Source organism: Chiloscyllium plagiosum, unplaced genomic scaffold (assembly GCF_037043375.1).
Source record: "Chiloscyllium plagiosum isolate Xiang-an unplaced genomic scaffold, Cpla_swu_hap1 HiC_scaffold_7, whole genome shotgun sequence".
In the NCBI taxonomy this organism is placed as follows: domain Eukaryota; kingdom Metazoa; phylum Chordata; class Chondrichthyes; order Orectolobiformes; family Hemiscylliidae; genus Chiloscyllium; species Chiloscyllium plagiosum.
This window is the reverse complement of record NW_028270145.1, coordinates 27,253,887-27,266,199: the sequence shown is the minus strand read 5'-3', so window position 1 is coordinate 27,266,199 and position 12,313 is coordinate 27,253,887. Positions and strand designations below refer to the sequence as shown.

The 12,313-nt window shown below is 43.1% G+C and overlaps 1 protein-coding gene across 10 annotated transcripts in view; it reads right to left on the bottom strand.

Annotated features, from left to right (window-relative positions):
- The window catches only part of LOC122551414 (flagellum-associated coiled-coil domain-containing protein 1-like), a 36,587-nt gene extending 24,552 nt beyond the window's left edge, over positions 1-12,035 (bottom strand). For 2 of the 10 annotated variants that reach the window (XM_087988605.1, XM_043693268.2), the window contains exons 1-6: positions 11,893-12,035; positions 9,626-9,678; positions 6,190-6,259; positions 3,793-3,914; positions 2,971-2,991; positions 839-932 (exon numbers count right to left, since the gene is read on the bottom strand). In XM_087988605.1, the coding sequence (XP_087844731.1) occupies positions 839-932; positions 2,971-2,991; positions 3,793-3,914; positions 6,190-6,259; positions 9,626-9,663 (345 nt within the window). In that variant the 5' untranslated portion in view covers positions 9,664-9,678; positions 11,893-12,035. Of the gene's footprint in view, positions 1-838; positions 933-2,970; positions 2,992-3,792; positions 3,915-6,189; positions 6,354-9,625; positions 9,679-11,483; positions 11,590-11,870 lie in introns of those variants that run through there. The other 8 variants (XM_087988607.1, XM_087988611.1, XM_087988608.1 and 5 more) reach the window with 8 other exon arrangements.
- Between the last annotated feature and the right edge of the window lie 278 nt (positions 12,036-12,313).

The window sequence follows — 12,313 nt, the reverse complement described above, 5'->3', positions numbered from 1 at the left end:
CTCAGATTTTGTACCAATTTGATCAGGATGGCAAATGGGTATCAAATAATTGCAACAGATTATCCTTCATTATGACACCTTGGTAGAGTTAACAGCGGAGATACTGTTAAGTAATACTTAATTTCCATACCTCCACACACCTGAAGAGGAGAATGAAGCAGTGGAAGGATTTACAGACTGGTTAATAGTCTGACAAGCTACACTGGTGATTGACCTTCCATGTGTCAATTAGCTATGTTGGCTAGATGACTAGATTGTAATACAGAATGATGCCACGAGCAGGTCCAATTCTCAAACTGGCTGTGGCAGCTCATGGAGGCTGGCTTCCTCTCCTTGTTCCATGCCTGATGTGGAGTGGTACTCCTCCAGCTTGGAGAGAAATGCCCATGGTCCTTTGCAGACTTTAGCTAAAATTACTTTGTCGACAGAGAGTAATTAGCCCCGTATGGATTGAGGATTCCCAATCCATGTTATGAGAGCCTTTGCCCACAAGAAATTATCCCACTCCATGTCAAACAAGCATTCAAATGTGGAGATCTATCCTCTACTTCCTAGGACTGCCCAGAATATGGAAATGGAAATCCTAAATCGGAAGTGGGTCAAACGCTCGTCCATCCATAGTTAAGTGGATCTGGCTCTTATCCCTTCTCTAGAAAAGACTGACTCTTACTTTTACCAATTGACAAAATCCCTTTAAACAATTACATTACAGTCCATAGAGTCTGTATAACATGGTGAGTATTTCATGCTTCAGCACTGCCATCCTTGCCTCTGAACTGAGGCACAGCGGAGTCTGGTCCTTATGTTCACATCGAGGTGGAGGACCTCTTTAACTCACCCTCTTTACAATGCTCATTTGCTTGAGACTTTCCTGTTCCAGTAAGTTCACCAGCTCGGTGATCTGCGTCTGCAGGTCGGTGACCAGCTGCTCCCTGGAAAGTACAAGATTCGTATATTTAATCAAGGCTGCGGATTTCAAGGCAGTTTAATCAGAAATTTTAGGTCCAAGTAGAATCTGAGCTACACATAAGAGAGGGACAAAAGCCCTCAACCACATTAAGGCACTGTTCAGGTGGATCCCACTTTGACCACAACGTACACAGTGTAGTGCCAAGAAAATGTGGACTAATTGACCTGTTGGAGGTCAATGGCTCAGGGCATGAAGTGAATGAAAACCTGAGAGAAAGAGAGAGAGAAACAATGCAACAAGTTGGCTCGGGCATCATTTAGTCCTTGGTCTACACTGAGGAAGCTGAGTGCAGCTGAAATGGGCCTCAACTCATTGCTGGAAGCAAAGTTGGCTTGTTCTTTACCAATTGTTAATAGAATCTCATTGTGGTATAACTCTCTTCCAGTAGTAAAACAACTCGAGATGTTTCATAGCTGCAGAATCAGGTTCAAAAAATAAACTGAGCAGTAGAAGGAGATCTTGGAATGGTTCGGTCAAATAGGGAGGAGTTAAAGACTGTCTTAAAATTAGGAGATGAGGCTAGAGGTTGAAAGAAGGAATTCAAGAATTCAGGGCCTAGGTAGTTAAGTTGGCATGGAGGGCTGGATGTTAGCTAACCCAGAGAAAGGGGAGAGATCGACAGAAAGGATGGTGAGGTCGAACTGGCTATCATTGGAGTAGTTGAATTGTTGATCGCTTTGTGAGTCGTAAGGAGGTCATTCAATTCATCATAACTAGAATGACATTTTGAAAGAGCTAGCCAACTTAGTTGCTCACTCCAGCTTCTTTATAAATTATCAAATTAGCCTTCTCCAGGTACTTAACTAGTTACCTTTCAAACATTCCTGTGGAGTCTGTTTCTATATCCATTTCAGCTCTTGCATTCCAGGTCTTATTAACTCTGTCAGGAAGTTTCTTCTTGTTTCTCCACTAATTCTTTGCAAATTATTTTATATCTGAACAGTCTGATCCACTTGCCAGAGGGGAAAAAACTCTTAACTCTCCAAATCCATGACATGCTTCCTAATGTGCCAGGACCACAACTGGGCTGAGATCCATCAGACGCTTATTTAAGTTTAGTGTGACTTCCTTGTTTTTATTCTTAAAAGCCCTTTAAAACACTTAGTGATCTGTGTGCTTTTGTAATCATGTGGTCTGCCACTGTCAAAGATTTGGGAATACACAGCAGTCCCCATCCCAATCCCAGGAGCCTCTATTCCTACATTCCTCTGAAAATAGGAGCAGTTTGATTATACTGCTCTTCTTAATGGTACAGTGGCTAGTACCGCTCCCTGTCAGTGTCAGGGGCCCAGGTTCGATTCTTGCCTCAGGCAACTGTATGTGTGGAGTTTGCACATTCTCCCCGTGTTTGTGTGGGTTTCCTCCAGGTTCTCTGGTTCCTTCCCACAGTCCAAAAATGTGCAGGTTAAGTGAACTGGCCATGATAAGTTGTCCCATAGTATCCAGGGATGTGTAGGTTGGGTGGATTAGCTGTGAGAAATGCATGGGTATAAGGTAGGGGAATGGATCTGGGTGAGATGCGCTTTGGAGGGTCGGTGTGGATTCAATGGGCTGAATGGTCTTTTCCCTCTCTGTATGGATCCTGTGATTCTATATCACTGCTCTAGTTACACACATATATTGGCATTTGCCATTTATTGCCCAGGTCATCAATCTCTCTATGTCCTCCTAATATCCACTACTATTACAACTTAATTCCTGTACTGTGATGTTCTGAATTATTCAGGAATTTTGAAACTGTACTCTATATACAGAAAGCAAGATCATTTATAAGCAAAGCATTTGTATTAATACCAATCTTTGGGAAACCCATTGCATTCTTCTGTCCAGTGAGAAAAATATTTATTCCCTCCTCCTTATCAGCCTTTGACTCACAAGTCAATTTCATACCCAAAACTATAGACATCTTTTTAAAATAATTTCAGAATCTGGTGGAAGAGGAGATTGATTAACGGAATTTAATTTGTTGAGTCAGAGTTGTTCTCCATACAAACACTCACGTCTGGCTTTCAGATGGAGGCCTGAAAAGTTAATTCAAAAACAAAGAATTAATGGTGGAAAGTAAATCTAGAGTACTAGTTATAAACTCTAATCCTCTGCAATATCGAGATTCTGCAATGGAAATAACATCAAACCACCAGCTACAGAAACCAGAGACACTCTGGATCCTCTTCACAGAACCTTAAAGACCATCATTTAAAACACGATGAATGAAACATAGCCTGCTTAAGACAGGGCAAGTTAACACATCGTATGAATTGAACTCCAATAATTAGTAAGTGCAAGTGCAGAGCTTAGACAGATATAGCAAGCAAATGGAGATGGAAACATAAAGCAAACAAAGGGAGACTGGGACAGGTACAGTAAGGTGTACAGTACAGGGAGACTGGGACAGGTACAACAAGGTGTACAGTACAGGGAGACTGGGACAGGTACAACAAGGTGTACAGTACAGGGAGTCTGGGATAGGTACAGCAAGGTGTACAGTACAGGGAGACCAGGACAGGTACAGCAAGGTGTACAGTACAGAGAGACTGTGACAGGTAAAGCAAGGAGTAGGAACAGGGAGACCGCGACAGGTACAGCAAGGAGTACAGTACAGGAGACTAGAACAGGCTATATACCACAAGGCAAAGCAAGCTGTAGGAAATGAATTGCTTAAGAGATGCAGTTGTTTGAAGATAGCCTAGATTGAGCTATTTCGCAGCACAACAGTTTGCATATATTTTTCAATGCATGTTACAAATCAAACCCCACAACTTACTCTCTTTCTCCCCATCTCCTTCCACAATAAGAAGTTCAATAATTTATAGTGAGGTTACCTTGAAACAAGTGGCTTCGGAGATTGAATCCGATTGAAGAATTCATCACACAGGTGGACAGCAATGTTACTTTTAGTACGTGATAACTCATATCCTGGTGCAATGACGATTGCTTCCCCTTTCTGTGTAAAATGAACATTGTTGTGTATCTGCTGACTTAAAACATCGGTTCAAACTGACCATGTTTCATCAATGTAACGCACAGAGGGCCTGAACTCAAAAAGTGAAGCTCCATTTTGACCTCAGTCTCAGCAACACTTCCAAATAACCTGGGCTTGACTGATTAGACATTTTTACAGGGATATTAAGACAAATATTGCCATCATTCTGTTTATTTAAGACAAGTACTAGAGCACCTATCCACCTCTGTCCTAAAAATATTTAACAACTCTGCTCCCATCACTTTTCCAGGAGAGTTCCAAATCTTGTGACACTTGGAAAAATAAAACCCTGTCTCTTTTTAACTGGGTGGCACAGTCTTATCATATTGTTCTCTTGCTAATGTTGGTTATCTTGTATTTTTTTCTGATTTTCCTCATTCAAATTTTGAGAATTTTTAAAGAGTATAAGAGGTGTAGGGGCATATCGTGAGGGAAATCAGGAGGGCAAAAGGGGGATAAGAGATCTCCTTGACAGGTAAGGTTATGGACAATCCAAACAGATTCTTCAAGTACATTAAAAACAAAACAGTAACTAGGGAGACAATACAGCCCCTTAAGGATCAACGAGGTCATCTCTATGTGGAACCACAGGAAAGGGGAGAGACACTAAATGAATATTTCATGCTAGTATTTACTGTGGAGAAAGGCATGGAAGCTAGGGAGCTCGGGAAAAATAAATATTGATGTCTTGAAAAGAGTCCACATTACAGAAGAGGTGGTACTGGGGGTCTCAAAAATTACGAAGGTGGATAGGTCTCCGGGACCTGATAAAGTTTATGTTATGGGAAGTTAGGCAAGAAATTACGGGGCCCCCAGCAGAGACATTTGTATCATCTACAGCCACAAGTGAGGTGCTGGGGGACTAGAGGATGGCTAATGTTATGCCTTTTATTTAAGAAAGTCTGTAAGGAGAAGCCGTGGGAACCACAGACCCGTGAGTCTGACCTCAGTGCTGGTAAGTTATTGGAGGGATTCTGAGAGATAGGATTTAAAAGCATTTGGAGAGGCAAGAACTGATCAGGGATAGTTAGCAAGGCTTTGAGCGTGAGAAATCATAGCTCACAAAATTGATTTGAGTTTTTTGAGGACATAGCCAAAATGAATGATCAGGATAGAGCCGCAAATATCTACATAAACTTTAGTAAAGCCTTTGACGAGGTTCTGCCTGGTAGACTGATTAGTAAAGTTTGATCACATAGGATTAAGGGAGAGCTTACCAATTGGATGCAAAATTGGCTTGATGGTAGGAGAAAGAGGATGGTGGTGGAGGGTTGTTTTTTGGATTCGAGGACTGTGACCAGCAGTGCTCTGCAGGGATTGGTGCTGGGTCCACTGTTGTCACTTATAGAAATGATTTGGATGAGCATTTAGGAGGCATGGTTTGTAAGTTTGCCGATGACACCAAAATTGATGATAAAGGTATAGACAGCAGTGAAGAGAGTTATCTAAGACTACAACGGGATCTTGATTTAATTAGGCCAATGGGCTGAGTGGCAGAGAAGGAGTTTAATTTGGGTAAATGCAGGGTATTGCATTTTGGTAAAACAAACATGGGCAGGACTTACACAAGTAATGGCGGGGTCCTGGGTAGTGTTGTCTAACAGACAGACCTAAGGTTTCAGGTACATGGTTCTTTGAACGTTCTTTTGCAAGTAGACAGGGTGGTTAAGAAGGCATCCAGGATGTTGCAGAGAATGGAGGGTTTGAGTTATAAGGAGAGGCTGGATAGGATGGGACATTTTTCACTGGAGTGTAGGAGGTTGAGGGGGTGACCTTCATAGAGGTTTATAAAATCATGAGTGGCATAGATAAGGTGAATAGCAAAGGTCTTTTTCCTAGATTTTGGGGAGTTCAAAGCTAGGGACATATTTTTAAGGAGGGGGGAGAAAAATTTGAAAGGAACTGGAGGGGTAACATTTCACACAGTGATTCGTATGTGGAATGAGCTGCCAGAGGAAGTGGTAAGTACAGGTACATTTGAAAAGACCTTTGAACAGGTAACAAATAGGAAAGGTTTAGCAGGATATTGGCCAAATGCAGGCAAGTGGGACTGTTTAGTTGGGAAAGCTTGGTTGGCATGGATGAGTTGACCATGCTGTATGAGCTCACGAATTCCTCTCTGGCCAGGTACTGAAGTGCTGAACTTAATTGTCACCATTCACCATTAACACATGGAACCTCCTGCAGCCTGCCACACCACAGATTTGTGGGTCTGTGTGCATAACTGATCTCTTACCTTGTACAATTCTGGGAACGTCATGCCTCTCCCACATCTTTTACATATTTCCACGGCGTTTTCTGTCGTGCTGGAGACGAAGCAACGAAAAGGGAAGCTGTGAAATGCAACCTTCTGGAACAAAGACAGAGAATGCTGGAGAAACTCAACAAGACTGGCTGTTACTGTGGAGAGAGAAACAGAGTTACGTTCTGAAGAAAAGTCTGACTGTATTGGATTTGAAACACTGACTCTGTCTCAGGCAGCAAATATATGTAGACCCATCTGGAGTATTGCTGAACACTTGCTTATATGTTGGTGGTTTACAAGAGGTGGTTAACATCGAAGGCTTATTTTCAGGTCAGAATAATCGAGGGCTGATTTTTATTTTTAAAAAACCCAGAGACTGATAATTTTTAAGGTGGTTTGGAAGAGCCGTGACTGAGGTCAGAAGCTAGTTTAGCTAGTTTATATTCTCCTTGCGGGAATATAAAACAGGTCAGATAAAATACATTTACCACAGCAAATGGGTAGCTGTCAAACTTGCAAACCAGGAGAGTTTGGTCAGAAATCTGCAGGCCATTAGAACTGAGAAGATTTAGGCTGTCAGATTTGTAAAGCAGTCCTGTCAGTGGAGTTGGAAAGGACTCATTGAATTGTCCCCATGCTCCACAGGAACGAAACAGTCAGAAATCAGTGAAGTATTATCCTCAAGAGCTGAGAGATGGGATGTACTTTCTCGGGATTTGAATCTCTAAATGGCTACTGTCGGGAAAGTGTTTCAGTAATCTGCCCAGTTTGGGGGGGTACATGACTGCTGGTAGTGGACAGGATTGCTTATAAATACCATCTTCAAGGTTTGATTGGAAGGAGAGAGAGGTGACCAATCAACCAGTCCTGGGGGTGAGGAAACTTCCTCTGTATGACAATTCTGGAGAATGGTGAACCAAATAATGGACACTTTATTGTGCTTTGCTTTCCATATTACAACTTTTCTAAACTATCTTCTACAACTAGGTAGTTTGGGCTTTTTGTTAATATTTTTGTCTTTTGTGTAATAAACTTCTGTTCTGTTGTTAAACACGTTTCACTAACTATTTCAGTGACTGGCAGCTATTTTATTAACTTTTCTTTTTTTAAAAAAAAGCAAAAAAAAACCTATCAAGTTAGATTCCATCCAGGGATGTGACTGGTTCAGTTCTTCCATCACCTGTGATCATAATATATTCTTAATGGAAATCAAAACGGTAATTACTGGAACAGCTCAGCACGTCTGGCAGCATCTGTAGAGAGAAATCAGAGTGAACTGGGGAAGGTTCTGAGGGAGGGTTACTTAACCCAAAACGTTAACTCTGATTTCTCCTCTCAGGTTCTGCCAGACCTGCTGAGCTTTTCCAGCAATTTCTGTTTTTGTTTTGATCTACAGCGTCCGCAGTTCTTTCTGTTTTTATTTAACATTCCTAATGGACACCTCCAATGACCTTGAAAAGCTGAACTAAGCACTTCTGCTCCAATTCAACATGGCAAAGTGAGATTGGTTTCATTAGCGAGTGGGATTGGGGTCACCATAGCTCCAGTTGAAGTTGAGAGAGTAGGGCTTTGACAGTGACCTTACCCGAAACAGGAATGAACCTGTGCTGTTGGCATCACAAACCAGCCAGCCAGTTAGTCAACTGAGATAACTCACCCTATTTTAAATCAATCTGTTCGGACATAGTTGGAGCATCCTATAAGCTACTGACCAACTACTCCAATTCCCAGGAATGAAACCACAGCAAAATCTGGCACTCTGTCGAATTCATACGTATGTGTCTTTGAGATAGAGTAATGTCCAAATTTTCAAGATAGGCAATAGTTCTTAAATATGACATAATCCCCAAGAAGAAATTATTTTTACAGCAGACAGAGGGAATATCTGATTTTCTCTGCATTTTACAGGCAGATAGGGTAGTGAAGAAGGCATTGGATGTGCTTTCCTTTATTGATCAGAGTATTGAGTATAGGAGTTGGGAGGTCATGTTGTGGCTGTACATGACATTGGTAAGGGCACTTTTGGAATATTGTGTGCAGTTCTGGTCTCCTTCCTATCAGAAGGATGTTGTCAATCTTGAAAGGGCTCAGAAAAGATTTACAAGGATGTTGCCAGGGTTGGAGGATTTGAGCTATCGGGAGAGGCTTAAAAGGCTGGAGCTGTTTTCCCTGGAGCGTCGGAGGTTGAGGGGTGACCTTATAGAGGTTTATAAAATCATGAGGGGCATGGATAGGGTAAGTAGACTAGGAGTTTTCCCTGAGTTGTGGGGAGTCCAGAACTAGAGGGTCTAGGTTTAAGGTGAGAGGGAAAAGATTTAGAAGGGACCTAAGAGGCAACGTTTTAATGTAGAGGGTGGTGCGTGTATGGAATGAGCTGCCATAGGAAGTGGTGGAGACTGGTACAATTACAACATTTAAAAGGCATCTGGATGGGTGTATAAATATGAAGGGTTTGGATGGATATGGGCCAAATGCTGGCAAATGAGACTAGATTAATTGAGGAAATCTGGTCAGTGTGTATGCGTTGGAACGAAAGGTCTGTTTCCATGCTGTACATCTCTATGACTCTAGTAATGTGCACATAGCTTCAAGTAAGCCATTTTTTTGTGTGCAGTTTTATTACCGTCACTGTTTTGTAGAAATGCAGATACTGTCATGTTTTGCATTAATAAGGAACTGAAAGTGTCCCTCTTGCACTCTTCCTAAAGTACCTCCCAGCTTTGACTCCAGCTCTGTGGTCAGTGTGTGAAACCACTGGGTGAAGTTTGAGAATCAAATATTCCACATGTCTGCGCTGATTAAATAACTTCACTCCTCCCATTAGTCACAAAGACTCTGTAGGAATGGTTACTCCAAGAAATAAGAAACAGGAGCAGGAGTAAGCCTCATGCCTACTGTTGGCTGAAACCAAAAACTGCTGGACATCACAGCGGGTCAGACAGCACCCTTGGAGAGAGAGCAAGCTAACATTTCAAGTCAGCTCTGATGAACAGTTATGTAGACTTGCAACATTAGCTTGCTCTCTCTCTCTCTCTGTCTGTCTCTCCAGGGATGCTCCCTGACCAGCTGTGATTTCCAGCATTTTTTTTGTTTTCAGTACAGACTCCAGCATCTGTAGTAATTTGCTCCCACAGTCAGCTGTTCTGCCAGTCAATACGCTTACAGCTAACCTTCTGTATCCACTTTTCCATCTCATCCCAGAGCCCATGGTTCCCTTTATTAAACAAAGCTCTACTGATCCATGTCCTGAGTACAGTTAATTATTGACCATTCGTAACTCTCTGGCCTGCAGATATCCAAAGGCTCACATGCCTCATGAGAGTGAAGAGATTCCTCCTCATCTCAAATGGCCCCTCCCTCCCTAAGTTGTGACTTGACCAGGCAAAAATCTTTCTGAAGAGATTATGACCAGATCTTCCCACCTTACCCAGTCTTAGGCGGTAGAGAATCACACAATTCGTTCATAATGTCAGATCCAGTCTGAAAAATTAAACGATGGAGCACGTTAATAACCTACTGCTTTAAATAAGAACTCTAACCTTTTCAGTTCAGTATTTTATCTTCTCTGTTGACCATCTGGTTTGGGAAATAAGATCATCTCTGTCCCAGCATACACTTCATTGTGAGGTGGTAGTGAGCAACTTTGACCCACTGTAAAATTTGTGTAGTCTCTCAAGGCCTTCCCTGTCTTCCCCGTTCTACACGTCCTGACAACTGCAGCTTAACCAGTCTCTCCACTTTCTCCTCTTCCAGATTTAAACCCAGCCCTTGCGGTTCCACTTTGTTAGTTTCCTCGCCTATTTTCACTCTGTCCTTCTCAGACTCCTTTCTCCTGTTGTTGAGCACTGTGCCTGCTTTTGTTCCTTGCCTCCCACTACCCCTGTATTCCCAAACCCCTGCCCTCAATCTGTCAGAACTCTGGCACCTTCCTGCTCTTAGCTGACAGTTTGGCTGCCCCTGAAATGGGCCTTCGGGAACTTTCCTCTGTGACTTTCTTGGCGAACACCAGCTCAACATATCACTCCACACTGTTTCTTCATAAGCAGCAACCACAAGTCTCTCATTCACCCTCTCACTGCCAGTCAAGTTAGCACAATCCTGTCATTCTTCACTCTGTCTGAACACCTCCTGCCCCCACCGCCCATGTTGATCCCACAGAGTCTCCCAGCTGTCTAGCTATCATTGATGATATTGCTTCCATCTCCCTATTCCTCATTTGAGAACCTCAGCATTTCCAACCCCCTCCACCAGCTCATGTAATTCTTAGTCTCCACAATTGAGACTTGTTTTGCTGGCTACCTCCCTCGGCCTGGTCCATAAGGTGGAATTTTCTGAGATGCCTTTTTCTTGTTCCTCTCCCCTCTTTCATCCCACCCACGTGGGCCAGAGCCTGTTCACAATGTCCTCTCCTCAGGCCCTAACGCCTCCCACATTTGAGCTCATCACTCCCAGAACTCCATGTCGGAATCCTTCCAATCAGCATCCCACACTCCTCACCAAAACACCTGTCGTCAAGGTCTCGAATGACATTGATGTGACTATGACAAGGGTAAATCCTTCTCAGCCTGTCTGTAGCCTCTGACAATTCCCTCTCTACCTGTCCCATCCTGTTTCCCAGTGAGGTGCTGCCCTCGATGACATTATTGATAAACACAATATCCCGATGCTTGCAGTTGTGTGTAATGTTGAGAAGTGTGTGTTAGCGCCCTGTGAAACACCTGTCAAACGCATGTTAAAATTGTCCTGGAAACTTTAAAAAAAAAATTGTCCTTTGATCTTCTGTTGTTCTGATCTGTGTTGCCCCGGGACCCTCCACAAATGTTTCTGATACTGCACTCAGGATCAGCGTCTTGAGTCGGATGAAAATGTTTACACCTGATCTAACAAAGAGATCGGCCTATGTAACCAACCTGAGCACTGCAATCCATACGATACCCTCCACCCCCTCACCAACTGCACACCCTGGTTCCCTCGCAACTCAACCCTGCTACCCACATACATATTCCTGATTCCCCACATCCAACCAACCAACCATTCTCACTCTCCCTTCACTCGCTGGTGCAAGCTCCTGCTTACTCAGCCCAGTCACCACTCACTCACCCTCACTCACCCACCCGTCACTCACTCACCATACAATTAACCCAACTAACACCCATGCACCACACACTCACTCACCCATATAATTAACCCAACCAAACACTCACTCACCTATTCACCTACCCATACAATTAACTCATCCACCCACCTCCTCATTCACTCAAATCCTGAGACATTTAAAATCTCACCTGAATATGTGAATGCTGTTACTGTTTCACCAAATGCTGAGTATCTTTGGGCAATGATGCTCTGAGTTAAAGACATTGAAACAGAAAATGTGCCAAGCTTAATTGACTCAATATAATTATGCTGGTAAGGATTGAAGCATTCCTGCACTTGAGGACCCTCTGTTTCTAGTGGGAGGTGGTTGCGGGCTGTGTGTGTGCGCGCGTACATGTGTGTTGTGGAGCTATTAGAATTGAGTGTGTCAGGCTCAATAGACCTTGGGGGGTCTCTACATGTCCCTCATTATTCAGATCTAAGCTCAACCATATAAGAATAATTACTTAATTTCTATTGTGGGAGAGTGTCCCAGGGGAATGCTAATTGTTTCAGATACAAGACCCAGTACAAACCTGAATGCGAAGGAAAACTGACCTCCGAGATGGCGAACCTGCAGCGATTTCGGATGAATGCAGGATGTGTGGATTCTCTGTCCAGCACTATCACTCTATTCAGTCGGAGGCAGATTCTCAAATCATTGGTGGTCAAAAAAGGGCAAAATAGAGTGGAGCTCTAAAAAGCAAATGGTCACCATGGCAACTGCAGAATGCTCCCCATTCTTTGTAACCAGTGACCGTGAAACTTGGACCAAGGTTGTCACGGTGCTCATTGTTTTCAGCATGAGTCACAATGGAGCCTGTGGACTATTCCGAGGGTGGGGAGGGAGATGGAGAGGGAGATCATGAAATCTTTCCCTTGATTCAGTTGTCGAGCAGAATCCTGCTGAAGGCCAGGGGATTCACAGCCTTCAGTCCGGTCATTTCACATGGGAGGACTCAGAATCTGGGTGTCATTC